General features: G+C 39.3%; 1 protein-coding gene across 1 annotated transcript in view; it reads right to left on the bottom strand.

The window, feature by feature from the left end:
• The window catches only part of LOC145978990 (E3 ubiquitin-protein ligase Zswim2-like), a 108,431-nt gene that overhangs the window by 56,560 nt on the left and 38,741 nt on the right, over window positions 1–13,130 (bottom strand). Inside the window, exons 5-6 of the mRNA XM_083112050.1 lie at window positions 8,076–8,190; window positions 6,751–7,006 (exon numbers count right to left, since the gene is read on the bottom strand). Of these exons, the coding sequence (XP_082968176.1) occupies window positions 6,751–7,006; window positions 8,076–8,190 (371 nt within the window). The remainder of the gene's footprint in view (window positions 1–6,750; window positions 7,007–8,075; window positions 8,191–13,130) is intronic.

Here is a 13,130-nt window from a genome sequence, read left to right as displayed (position 1 = left end):
AATTATTATTATATTATTGTTATATCCTTGAGGGGGCTTACTCAATCCAGCAGATGAGTGAATATCCAGCACAAGTTCCTTTTTGGTTTTTTTTACGTTTCATACAGTGTGTACTGAAATGCACAATTATTATACTTCGTCATTAAACTTCAGATACCTTCAAGAGAAAAGCTTTAAAAGTTAGATGGAAATTTTAGTCATAAAGCTTTTGTTGTTTGACTTTAAAATTAAATTTTTGGAATTTTGAAAAGTGTGGAACCACTTAGCCTGGTGCATGGATTGTAACCTCAATCGCGAACGTAATGCGCTACAAAACTGGAGATCCTAGGTTTGAACTCCTATCAAGGGGGATTTTCGACTTTATCGGACAGGGAATTTAAAAGCTGGAAAGGGAATTTTGGGACAATCATAAGGGAATCTTCAGTCTATATTCCTTGTGACGCAGGAGCAACACTGGAAAGATGACAACAGAAGTGATAATGGAGGGGTCGCGGGTGAGCTACGATTCTGAGAATAAATCCTGTTTCACTCTAGTTTCAGAATTCCAAATGTATGAAAATTCTAGCTCGATCGTTTCAACATTGTCTCCATGTATTTTTGTGATGCTTCGAAAAAAAAAAATTGAAAATTTATTACAGATTTTGGTTTCTGAACTTCCAGAAGTTTCGGGGGGGTTTGAACCCTAGAAACCCCCCTCTAAATACGGCCATGCCCTTGATGCCCTAGGAGTAGATTGTGATTATATGGTTTTGTGACAGTCGCTGGGAATAATTCATGCGTACTCACTATTACTAATAATACGCATGTAAATAATGATCAGGTACTTTACTTTTCCTCGGCTGAACCTAATCAATTTAAAATTCTTTTTGAGCCTAATTTCTTTGGTGTGACAGCGGTTTTGATACTGATCTTAACTAGAAAAAAGCTAGATAATGAATTTTATGTGTGTTATTTAGCGTCGTTGTTCTTCCACTTTTGGCTAATTGCGACGATGAGGATGAGTGATGAGATGATGATTGATGAAGAGACACTCATGCTGTGCTGACCACTGCGCCCGGAGGTCTGCGAGTGATGCAAATCGAACAGGGTCCGTCGCGTCAGTGCAGTGACAATTTCAGACCAAATTCGACAAGGGTGCACGCTTAGGAACTGCAGTGCATGCTGGGTAAAGCAGTTCCAATCCACCGTCAGCTCTTTGTGCCCTGCTTTATGACGATATGGACTGGGCAATTCTGAACTACCGCCTTGACGTATGTCATTGGACCTACAGCGGTCACATAAAATACTTGTCATTCGCATGCAAACTTGGAGAGTTTTTTCTATGAATTCAGATGATGACAGTTGTGGTATGCCGATTCAGTCTTGAATAAATCAGCACCATTCTTTTTTAATCACCCTGTATTTAAAAATAATTTTTAAAGGCATGTTGTAGTTCAGCACGTATTCAATGTTATCCTGGAAGTTTAAGTAACAAAGACTTTCCGATTGCAGCTTTGAACAATCTAGTGTGCGAGAAAGAAGCGATAGAAAGTAGTTCCATCGGATTGTTATTATTTAGGAAGCTATTATTACGAAAGTTGTCTGAACAAGCCCAAAACACATAAAAGAGGGATTGATGTCCGCGCCGCGTTCTCGCTAGAGGAGAAAGTTATCGCAGCAGTGTTGCCAACCGTAGAAGCATATTTTCTCCTAGATCTCGTAAAATATCTTTCTTTTTGCATTTTTTAAAAACGCTCTTCGATAGCGTAGCGGCCAGCACTGTGGTATTTTAATCAAGCGATCTTCGGTTCGATTTATGGTAGAGGTTCGGATCCCGCTTTAAACTGTAGGTCCAGTCCCGATTAGACTGAGTATAAAGTGGACTTGTGTCCGGTGGCGAATCGTGGCCCAAGTAGTTGATAAGACACGACCTAATCATAATATATTTTTATGAATGCTGACAATTTTTTTTACATGTCGATTCACGAACTGAATCTGCGTGACCTTCCTTTTCTTTAGGCATATCATAGCACACATACATATAATCGTGTATACATATAGTCATGTATCAATTATATGTTTGTGTTAATTATTATCATTACATGTACAGCACTATGAATGGGAATTTGCTTGTAGTGTGAAGTTTTAAATGAAATAAATAAATAGATAAGTAGGCTAATAGGGACTGGAACTACAGTTTAAGTTGGAATGTGAACCATTCGGCTCTAGGATTCACCAACCTTTAATAAATGGGAATATGGGGCAGGAGGGGAGGTAAAGGCGGCCGGAGCGTGGTGCTGATCACATCACATGCACAAGTGGCAGATATTGTGAATATGTGGCGACTTACCTTCACATTCCTTTATATGCATTCACGGCATGATGTAATGTACCTTTTCCCTTACCTACATCTTTGCCGACCTCCGTGACAGAATGGTTAGCACAAAAGTGGCAGAAAAGTGAAGTAAAATACGGTAAATCAATCAAACATTTATAAACATATAAATATAGTACATAAAAATAGCAATTATCATCGATTGACGCAGATCAACCTGACGCATGTAATTAGCCTCTAAGTGTTGACGCACCCATAATTTCAGTTTCCCATCAATTAGCCGTTCAGTAAAACCATCTCTAAATTTCCCTGCAACTAGAAATATTTATCTTGAAGTGGCAACACTGAACAGGTTCACGAGGGATGACCTTCGCTGGAGGAACAAACACAGCAAAGCTTCTATATTGCTCTGTCGGCTTTCTTTGAGACGAGAACAACTAGAGGGGGGCGGAGGGGGGCTATTTCTGTTCAGCCCATGTTGTGCAAACTGCCAACATCGATGCGATGGACCGCCTAGGGCTATGATGCTCTTCATAGAGCGACAAGACAGCGTTGTCAGATTTTCAGTGAAAAAATTCCAATTTTTGACATTACATTTTCCCGCCAACAAACCTATATATCGCTTGTATCTCTTTTTATTACCTTGTATTACCTTTTAATTTGATTTTTCTTAATTTGCGTCGTTTTCTTTCACTATTGGTTAATCGCGACGATGAGGATGAGATGAAATTGATTAAAGGATATTCACAAAGAATACAGATGACCATGCGAGGAGTGGAACCACGAAATTTCAGTGGATCGTTTGTATCTTTTAACGTTGCAAAATACTTCATTATTTAATATTCATGGAACAACAGGTCTGATAATTCTCTGAATGAAAGAGACAGAGGTTCTACATTAGCATACAATGTTAATTGGACTATCCGTTGTTTAGTGGAGTGGTGTTCAACCTTCGTGACCTCGCGACCCGGTAAATTCGTCTTTTTAAAAGCCGATGCCAATATCCGAATCTAATGGAATCTGTTTCCTCTAGTAACTAATTTCGTAAGTGCTGTTCTTCTACCAAGAAAACATAATTTTCTGACTACCATGCGAGAGACCCGGGTTCAGTCCCCGACGGGGAAAAACCGGGAATTTTTTCCACCTGTTCAAGCGGCTCCGGCGCCCACCCAGCCAGCGTCGTATAAAGTGGTTACCTGGAGGTAACTCTGGGGGGGTAAAGGCGGCCAGGGGCGTGGTCACCCCCACCTTCGGCCGTGATCAAGAAAGTGTGGGGCCCTAACTCCACACCCCTTATACGACTTCATAGCGTGGTGTAAAGCACAAGGGAGCACTTTACTTTTTTACTGATTTTCATTGGCATGGTCCATTTCGGACACCGAAAAATTCCAATAAATCAGAATATTTTCACTTCAATATATTCGTTAATGATAATTCTAGACCTCTGTCTTTAACCTATTTTTTCCTTTGCAGGTAAATAACAAATAACAAGTTATGTCAGCGTTTCATTGAAAAACGCAACAACCGGCGAAATTTTATAGTGCCTAAATTACACCTTTTTTAGGTTTTACAGGATTTTTATGTCTCTCAGAGGTATTTACTTGCTTTGGTAACGAAACAATTCAATGACTGGCGTCTTTGAAGTCTATGATGTTTCGCAAAGCTCTAAACAAAACAAAATGTCTGACGCCTGCACACAGTGGCGGCGGTTAGAGGGAGCAGTTCCCCCCTACTTTTTGCGATTTTTTTCAAAGTTTCCTCTCTATTCGAAAAACCTCTTTAATATTCCAAAATATGAAAAATTACATCAGCTTAGAATTCCTTCTAGAGCATTGACGTGATTTTCGTGTAGTTTCCTTTCACTGTTATCTAGATATTATCAATAATTTAATAGACTTACGTAATCGCGAAACTTTCATATTTTCGAATATCACAGCGGTTTTTCGAATAAAGACGAAAATTTGAAAAAAAAATCGCCCCTACGGCTGTCAAAGGTCCAGCGCTAAGCCTTGAGTACTTAGATACAGTAAACTGTCCTTGCCCCCCCCCCCCTTTCCAGTTTTGGCACCCAATCGTGTCTACTGCCTGTACAGTCCAAAGTGCAAACTTCTGATCTGCTCACTTTCTCGTCAGTTCGGTCCTTTGTGGCATTCACGCCTTGTGAAGCAACGTTTCGGCATTCAAATTTGTAGAACTGACTACGTTTAAGTTGAAAGTTAATTAAAATTAATTAATTACATACGTAATAAATTTTTCATACCAACAAGTAACTTTCGCTAACGGCACAAGTATAGTAATACAATAATTTGTGGGTAATTTTGAAAATGATGCATACAAATTAAAATTTGGTTACAAAATTAACATTTGGTTGTTATGTATACCTACTAAAATTTCTTACGGTTCTTCTGATTTTTTTTAACGATTCTATCTAATCAGTAATTTACAGGAATTTTGTACGATTTAAGTTTTTTGGAACCTACTACAGGATTTTTCGAGCCTAATTTAATATTTTTAAAACGTATTTCAGAATTTTTAGAACCTATTTTAGGATTTTTAGAGCCTGTTTCAGAATTTTTAGAACCTACTTTAGGATTTTTAGAGCCTATTTCAGAATTTTTAGAACCTATTTCAGAATTTTTAGAACCTATTTTAGGATTTTTAGAACCTATTTCGGAATTTTAGAACCTATTTTAGGATTTTTAGAACCTATTTCAGAATTTTAGAACCTATTTTAGGATTTTTAGAACCGATTTTAGGGTTTTTAGAACCTATTTCAGAATTTTTAGAACCTATTTTAGGATTTTTAGAACCTATTTCAGAATGTTTAGAACCTATTTCAGAATTTTTAGAATGTATTTTAGGATTTTTAGAACCTATTTCAGAATTTTTAGAATGTATTTTAGGATTTTTAGAACCTATTTCAGAATTTTTAGAACCTATTTTAGGGTTTTTAGAACCTATTTTAGGATTTTTAGAACCTATTTCAGAATTTTTAGAACCGATTTTAGGGTTTTTAGAACCTATTTCAGAATTTTTAGAACCTATTTTAGGATTTTTAGAACCTATTTCAGAATTTTTAGAACCTATTTTAGGATTTTTAGAACCTATTATAGGGTTTTTAGAACCTATGTTAGGATTTTTAGAACCTATTTCAGAATTTTTAGAACTTATTTTAGGATTTTTAGAGCCTCTTTCAGAATTTTTAGAACCTATTTCAGTATTTTTAGAACTTATTTTAGGAACCTAAAAGCACACTTTTTAGAACCTAAAAATCCGAGGTCTTCTGCGCCCGTGGTGAAATTTGGAGGCGGGAAGCAACTCCCCTCTGGTTAGATCGTCCTTCACTGCCACAAAATCATTTCCTGTCTTTGCAGTGCAACCCCGAACGATTGCCAGGTGATTGCCAGGTCGGGCTGCAAGTCGCTTCACCCTTCCGGCCCTATCTCGATATCGGGCCCATGGCAGTGGTGAAGTGTCCATCATAAAATAGCGAGAGCTAATGGTTACAGTGACGATGGGTTATGAACGGGTGTAATGCATGTGTCGTTGTCCTTTACGTAAACGAAGATAAAGGTAACAAAAGCTAGGAAACAATACAAAACCAAAACATAAGTGAAATGGTAACATTTCATATTTATCTTCACATGTGAATATTTCAAATGCGAAGAGATTTTCTTTGTCACATCACCAAGAGAATGTAAGGTACAGCTTGTGCTCTTTGTATTGAGTTTTCTCGTGTAAATCAAGGGAGAGCAGGAACTTGGGCTACTTTTAAATTGTTAATTGGTTTAGTATTATAATAAAAGTTATTTATCTATTTTTCCTACGCAATTTCAAGTGTGTAATAAAACCTGAAATCTGTTCATGCTTGAACGAAAACGAAACTTCTTCCAAATCACCTTTTACTGTTACACATTCCTGTAGTTCTCATATTTTCTTAGGCTCGCTATAGACGAAAGCATTTTGCTCTGCATTTTCTTTCTGCTACAATCGAATTCGACCGTGCAAGGAAATATTTTAGCATTTTGATGCCACGGATAGGATCGCTCGTAATTTCCTTAACATTTCGCGTAGCACAACCAATCAGAAGCGAGCTCTAGGTCACGAGTGCAGTTGTAATGGCGGCCGACTGAGATGTAAACAATGTATCACTTCACATTTTCCATAACTATTCAACAGCAAAAAAACTTTTCGTACGGAAATGTATTAGTTACAAATCAATGGCGATGATTAAATACATACTTTATGGCGCATACAGTACAGAAAAATACTTAGTTGTTTTAATTGTAAACACCATAGATGGTGAAACTCGGCGTGCCTTTCGTGCTGTATATATTATCTAACGTTTTTATGCTACCAAAAGCTGGCCTTAGGCTTCAGATATCTTGGCGCTAGAGTACATCCGATCCTGAAAGCTATCTACAGGAGACGCTTACCTTTCTTAAAGCAATCCCATGGTCCATGTGCACGGCCAGCAGGTTGTCCGTGGTGAGGCATCCCCCACACATGGACACGCCAGGGCACTGCAGGCAGCGGAACAAGTCCTGCAAATCTGTGTCTCTCCCGCAGTAGCCACACTGCACCGTTCGCTGTGGCTCTGCAGGCTGTCTCTTGATCCTAGGAAGCCTTACCCCGCAGGTAGGAGCGTTTCTCGACTCCTCCAGAAGCTCATTCCAGGTTCCAAAGGCCCCTCTGCAAAACAGAGAATGTCCCATACAATATACAAATCTCCACGGACATCTATTGGATATATTTAGGATATTGTGGATATCCAAGAATATCCATTAGATATCCCTTGGAATCAATGTGTCCGACCAGTGTCATCGATAGGATATCCGGGATGTTTCATGGCTATTCCATGATCATTTTACGTGATTCAAGTGAGCTAGACGTTATCTGGTCGTTTTTATTTAATTGTTGATAACAAGAGATATATTCTTAACTACAGCTGGGCGTACAATAATCAGGACATTTTAGACAACGTTTGGACATTATCCTGTTATTTTCACACATAAACTTTGGATAAGAAAATAACATTCCTAGACTATTCTGAGCTCATTCACACATAGTTTTGTAACACGTAACTCCTTGCAGTCTCTCTCTCTCTCTCTCTCTCTCTAACTAACACATACGGGCGGCTCCCAAGTATGCATTTATTAGAGGTTGGCTAAACCCTAGAGCTGTTTTGTGCAGGAACACCTACAGGGAATCGAATCCGGATCTCCTGCGTGGCAGTCCGACGATCTACCGACTTAATCATCTTGGTTTTCTATGGTCACATAGACAATTACAAATAAGTTCGTGCCTTTAGTTCGTTCTCTATATTTCTTTGTTCCTCAGGCCTCATTTTAAAAAATCTGTCCGTACATAAAGCGACTCTGGGATTCACAAAACCTCTCATAGTTGGCAACTCTGGCTCAATCCTGGGCAGTAAAGGCGGCCGGAACGTGATGTTGATTACATCACCTCTACAAATGTCCTAGTTTTGTCGGTCCTACTTCCACATATCACCATAGCCTATACCTTCACTGGTCGGCATGTTGCAATGCCCTATGGGTAGCTGTACCGTTCATTCATTACCTTCGTTTGTTTTTAAAATATATTTGTTAAAAGTGTGTTTGTACCTGAGAGAAAATTGGGACTTTCTTTCGTGACCAAGAACGAGACACTCGTAATCTCGTCTCGTTACCATTCGCGTTCATCCCTAGGATTGCCTTGCTGTGTAAGTGTTATGAAATACAGTAAAGTGTCGTAAGCTCACCTGCAGAGGGGGCAGACAAGTCCAAAGCCAGGACTCTCCTCCGTCTGGTGTCTGCCAAGGACCAGCATGCACTTGATGTGGATGTTGTTGCCGCAGCTGTATTTGCAGTACGTCACTGGAAGAAATGACATTCACTTTATACTGTGCAAGTTCAGGCAATGAAAAAAATATGCAAGTTTTGGAACGTTTGAAAATGTCGATACCTCTAGCATGCGAGCACCTGAGACAATGCAAATGAGTTGAACGGGTTGCAGAGCGTTCAGGATGCGATACCAAAATAGGATATATATCTTCAGGATATACAGAGTATAGTAAAATATGCACGGTACAGAACAGCGCTGAAAAGGTGTCTATTATGCATCTTTCCCCTAACGACGGAAGTACACAACGCCTCAACACCCCTGAAAGACTCAATTTAAGGCAATTTTGGTTAGAAATTTACTCTTAAACCTCCCATTCTCGGTGGAAAATTCTGGTTTAGTGGATGGAGGTCTAGCGCCAGAGCCTCGTTTGACTGCAAGAATATAATATCCAGACTATACTACAGGGTGGCTCAATAAGTCACTTAACACCCTCAGTACAAGGCCACTGCGGCATGGAATTTCAAATTGGCGATGACCAATCATTGCCTGGCCAAGGGGGAACCACATTGACGACACTCGCAGGGTCGGCGGCCATCTTGATGTACGCCATCTTGAATTAAACTTCAGAATTTTAAATGGGAAGGGGGTCGTGCGACATATCAAAATGGGCTAGAATTTCACGAGAAATGCAATGGTGAAGGTTTTTTCGACGTATCTTTAACCAGTAAAAAGTTATGACTGAATTCTTGTACCAATTAGCTCCTTTTCGAGGTGTTAGAAAAATGCCTTAAAATTTGTTTAGCGCATCGAGATCAAAGTGACGTCTAGGGAGAGACGTTCGTATGCCATTGCACAAGATTTTAATCCGATACATCCACGAAGAGCTGCTCATTATGAATGGTTGTCGCGAACAATTTACAGTGTGACGCTTCCATTGAATTAAAAGTCCTTCACAGTGACAAGGCTAATGTTTATGTTCAGAAGGAAGTTCATAAACAGAATATGTGACCCTTGTCATCTGATAACTAACTTTGGACAAAAACTGGTTCATAACGTTCCCATAAGTGTTCTGGTGTTCTTCCCTATTGAAAAAACTCTGTAAAAAGTACCTTCTTCCATAAGCAAGGATGAAAAAAACTATTTATTTAACAAATCCAAGTAGCCCTAAGCATTTAAGGTTCCGTTGATGGAAAATTGACTAACCAATCGTGTTCCACACAGCACGTCACACCATTAACTTACCAACACTAACCATTCAGCTTGGGTTATCAGATAAAAAGCATCGAATATTCTGTTTATAAACTTCCTTCTGAACATAAACATTAGCCTTGTCACTGTGAAGGACTTTTAATTCAATGGAAGCGTCATTCATAATGAGCAGCTCTTCATGGATGTATCCGATTAAAATAATGTGCAATGGCATGCGAACGTCTCTCCCTAGACGTCACTTTGATCTCGATGCATTACCGATGCGCTAAACAAATTTTAAGGCATTTTTCTAACACCTCGAAAAGGAGCAAATTGGTACAAGAATTCAGTCATATTTTTTTACTGGTTAAAGATACGTCGAAAAAACCTTCACCATTGCATTTCTCGTGAAATTCTAGCCCATTTTGATATGTCATACGACCCACTTCCCATTTAAAATTCTGAAGTTTAATTCAAGATGGCGTACATCAAGATGGCCACCGACCCTGCGAGTGTCGTCAATGTGGTTCCCCCTTGGCCTGATAACGATTGGTCATCACCATTTCCATGTTGCGCGCTGCAGTGGCCTTGTACCGGGGGTGTTAAGTGACTTATTGAGCCACCCTGTATGTGTAAGGTAGGTTAACATCTAAAGGGTAACACGAGGGAAGTATAAACAACCCCATTACAAAAATGAAGAAAAAATGAAACTCAACGGAATGTTCAATCTTGATACCCTAGCTGATACCCTTAAGGGCATGCAGAATAGTTTCCACGGGGTTCTTTCCAAGCTCTTCTCCCAGTGGCAGTGTTGCCGACTTAGCTATCTTGGAGCCAGATCTGGCTCTTCCGTGCACTCGTTTGCCTGTGAACTGGGGCGCCCGCCCCCGTGCCTCACTATGATACCATCACCAAGACTACTAGAGTAGAAGGCTGGGGCCATACCTGATCACGTGGTCCTTGACGTCAGGCGTGACGTCACGCGCGGACAGATCGCTCTACGCTCCGGTTTCGCAGCCGAATCAAAGCAGTAATTATGAACAAAAAAGAGCCGTAATTATGCCCAGAAGCTAATTGGGAGTGAATACACAGACTTACTTAGGATCCGACATAACGTATGTCCTTACAGTTGGATTACACAGCCATTTACGCACACATTTTATCGGTAGTTTATAAGTCGTCACATTCCTCTGTGAAACATTATTTTCATGTAAAATTGCTGTTAATACACCTAGTAATGCATTTTGTTAGGGCAGAAAGAAAAATATATATGTTGAATGCGTAAAATAATTTTGTTAAATAAAGAAAGGCAGAAAGCCAAAATTATGGATAAGTTGAATATGTAAAAGAAAACAATCTCGTCTATTGCTCTCTTTTAGGAGTGAGAGAGGAGCTGTTTTCACTTAACTTCTTCAAATTTGGTAACTTTGCTTCGACTATTGGTATTTATTTCTTAATTAAATTTCCTTATTCAGATTAAAATTCTGAGTCTTATGAATCTTTGAACTACACAGGGAGGAATGTGAGGAAGTTCCGTGTGTATCATGTAACACACACTTTAAAAAACTTTTCACTGAACGAAAACTTGAGACATAGAACTGAAGAAAGTCGAGGGTCACTTTATATACTTATACGTATATATAATCAGTGGAATGTCGAACAGGGGTGCCTACAGGCGGGTATGTGAAAGCTGGTTGAGTCCACTTAACTTTGGGGGGGGGGGGGATTGTGATGAAAATTTGACTGAATAAATAATAGAACAATGGAGGACGGAAGTTGAACTACGTTGTCATTTAAGCATCACTCGTATATAAATAGCAAGTTGTGTATTTTGAAGTGTATGGTAGCCTGATGTTGTGTAATGAGACTACTGGTATTGCAATCCACTAACAAGTCTCGTTAGATGCGATGTGTTCAGTTATATATTGTCGCCCGCTGTTTTTATTTTTTTCATCGGAGATCACGACACGTCTCAACACCTCACTGAAGGCATTGTGAACTGCAACACCTCACAAGCCACCAGCGAAATCATTGAAAACTGGTGAGGGGGAGAAAGTTCGTAACCTACAACCCCCCTCCCCACAAACATATGTGTGAATTATACGATGTACATATTTGTAATGTTATTAAAAGTAAAAATAAATTACTCAATTAAAATAATTATTGTGATTATTAATTAGAAATTAATTTGTTACTTTCATACATATTGATGTAGATTTGTTAATCTCTTGAGACAGAAAGCATTCAACACTCACAACTACACTAATTTGTGTGTGTTTTCAATATTATTCTTAGTAAAGTATATTTGAAATTTAAAGTAATTGCTTATCTTTTCATTGCTATAACAAAAACTCTTTCCCCCGGGAAATTTTTGGTGGTTTTTTTTTGTGGCCAAGATTGTTGGTGGGGGGAAATCCCCCTCGTCCCCTCCAGGATTTCGCACCCTGAACCCAACAATCGAGAAATACAAGAAAAATGGAGCGAAAAGAACAAAACAGATCAGCCTTTCCACGTTTCTTTCCGTATGGGGTAAAGACTCAGCTGGGTTTTGTCCGCCCATGCCGTCACACCCGCAGCAGTCGCGAAAAGAGGCGTGTCTGACCCCAGCCTTTCCTTCTATAGTAGTCTTGTACCATCACTGGTTCCGGCCCACAAAGACCAACTTTTGCCATGATTATACATTTTGCACGTGACGTGATATTGTTATATTGGCTGCGTTGCCCATTCCCCTCTTATATCCCCAGCTACTTTTTTATAGCGTCGTGTTGACGTGAAATTGACATAATATTGTTATCAGGGAATCCTTTCTTTTCGATTTCATACGATCATCGGTGGATTACTGAGATGGGTGATGCCGCCGGATCTAGATGGTGAAAACTAAGAATAAATTGTCATCAATTTAGAGTTAACGGTAATAGCAGCGCCCACCCCATTCACAACTAACATTACCCTAGGAAGCACTTTATCCACCCTTCGAAAATCTAGCTTCTTGAAAGTCAGTTTTAACCTCATTTAAGATGAAATTTAGCTCTTTTATGCGCATCAGATTTGGCAACACTGCCATGATGGCCGTAGGAGGCAAGGAGAAATGCATTGGGCTTATGGGAGTATTATTTGATTTGTTCTCTTGGGAATATCAAACTTCCGATGGAATAGAAAAATATATCAACGGAAAGAGGGCACTTTGAAGATGCATTTCACCAGCGGGAAAGTCGAAACTCCCATTTGATTAGCCATAACTTGATGTTGAAGTTGATTCCCCATAAGGAATACATGGGATTCCGAAAATTCTTATTCATTATATTTTTCAAACATCGTGTCCAGCTTAATAATCGACATAAAAAACGCTTCCATTTGCAACATGGAGAGAAATTCATACTCTTGGATACACCCAGGTTTTTTTTAGTAGCAGTGTCCATTCGGGTGATATTGAAATAAATGCACAATTGGTGCGTAACTGTAACTCCTCTCCTTAAAACAAACCCCTCAATCAGCACATGTTCTGTAGGGGTAATTCCACGTCAAATCATCCAGAATTTTGTGAAAATGTCACCCACATCCTCGATTTTCATGAAATTCGGTATACTTATAGAATTTTTAATGCTGATTACAAAAATGACAATTTTTTTTAGCTTGGACGAGGGGTTCAGAAGTTACGCGCTTTTTAAAATCTCCGTGTACTCCACTTGCGGCTCCACTTTGAATGACACGCATTAGGTTATAAATGATGGTATCTTCCCTCAGGTTTGCCGTAGAACCTTCAAGTTTCTTTTCTTTTGTTCAA

Source organism: Lepisma saccharinum, chromosome 25, assembly GCF_977018435.1.
Source record: "Lepisma saccharinum chromosome 25, izLepSacc3.1, whole genome shotgun sequence".
Lineage (NCBI taxonomy): Eukaryota > Metazoa > Arthropoda > Insecta > Zygentoma > Lepismatidae > Lepisma > Lepisma saccharinum.
This window is presented reverse-complemented; position numbering and strand designations above follow the sequence as displayed.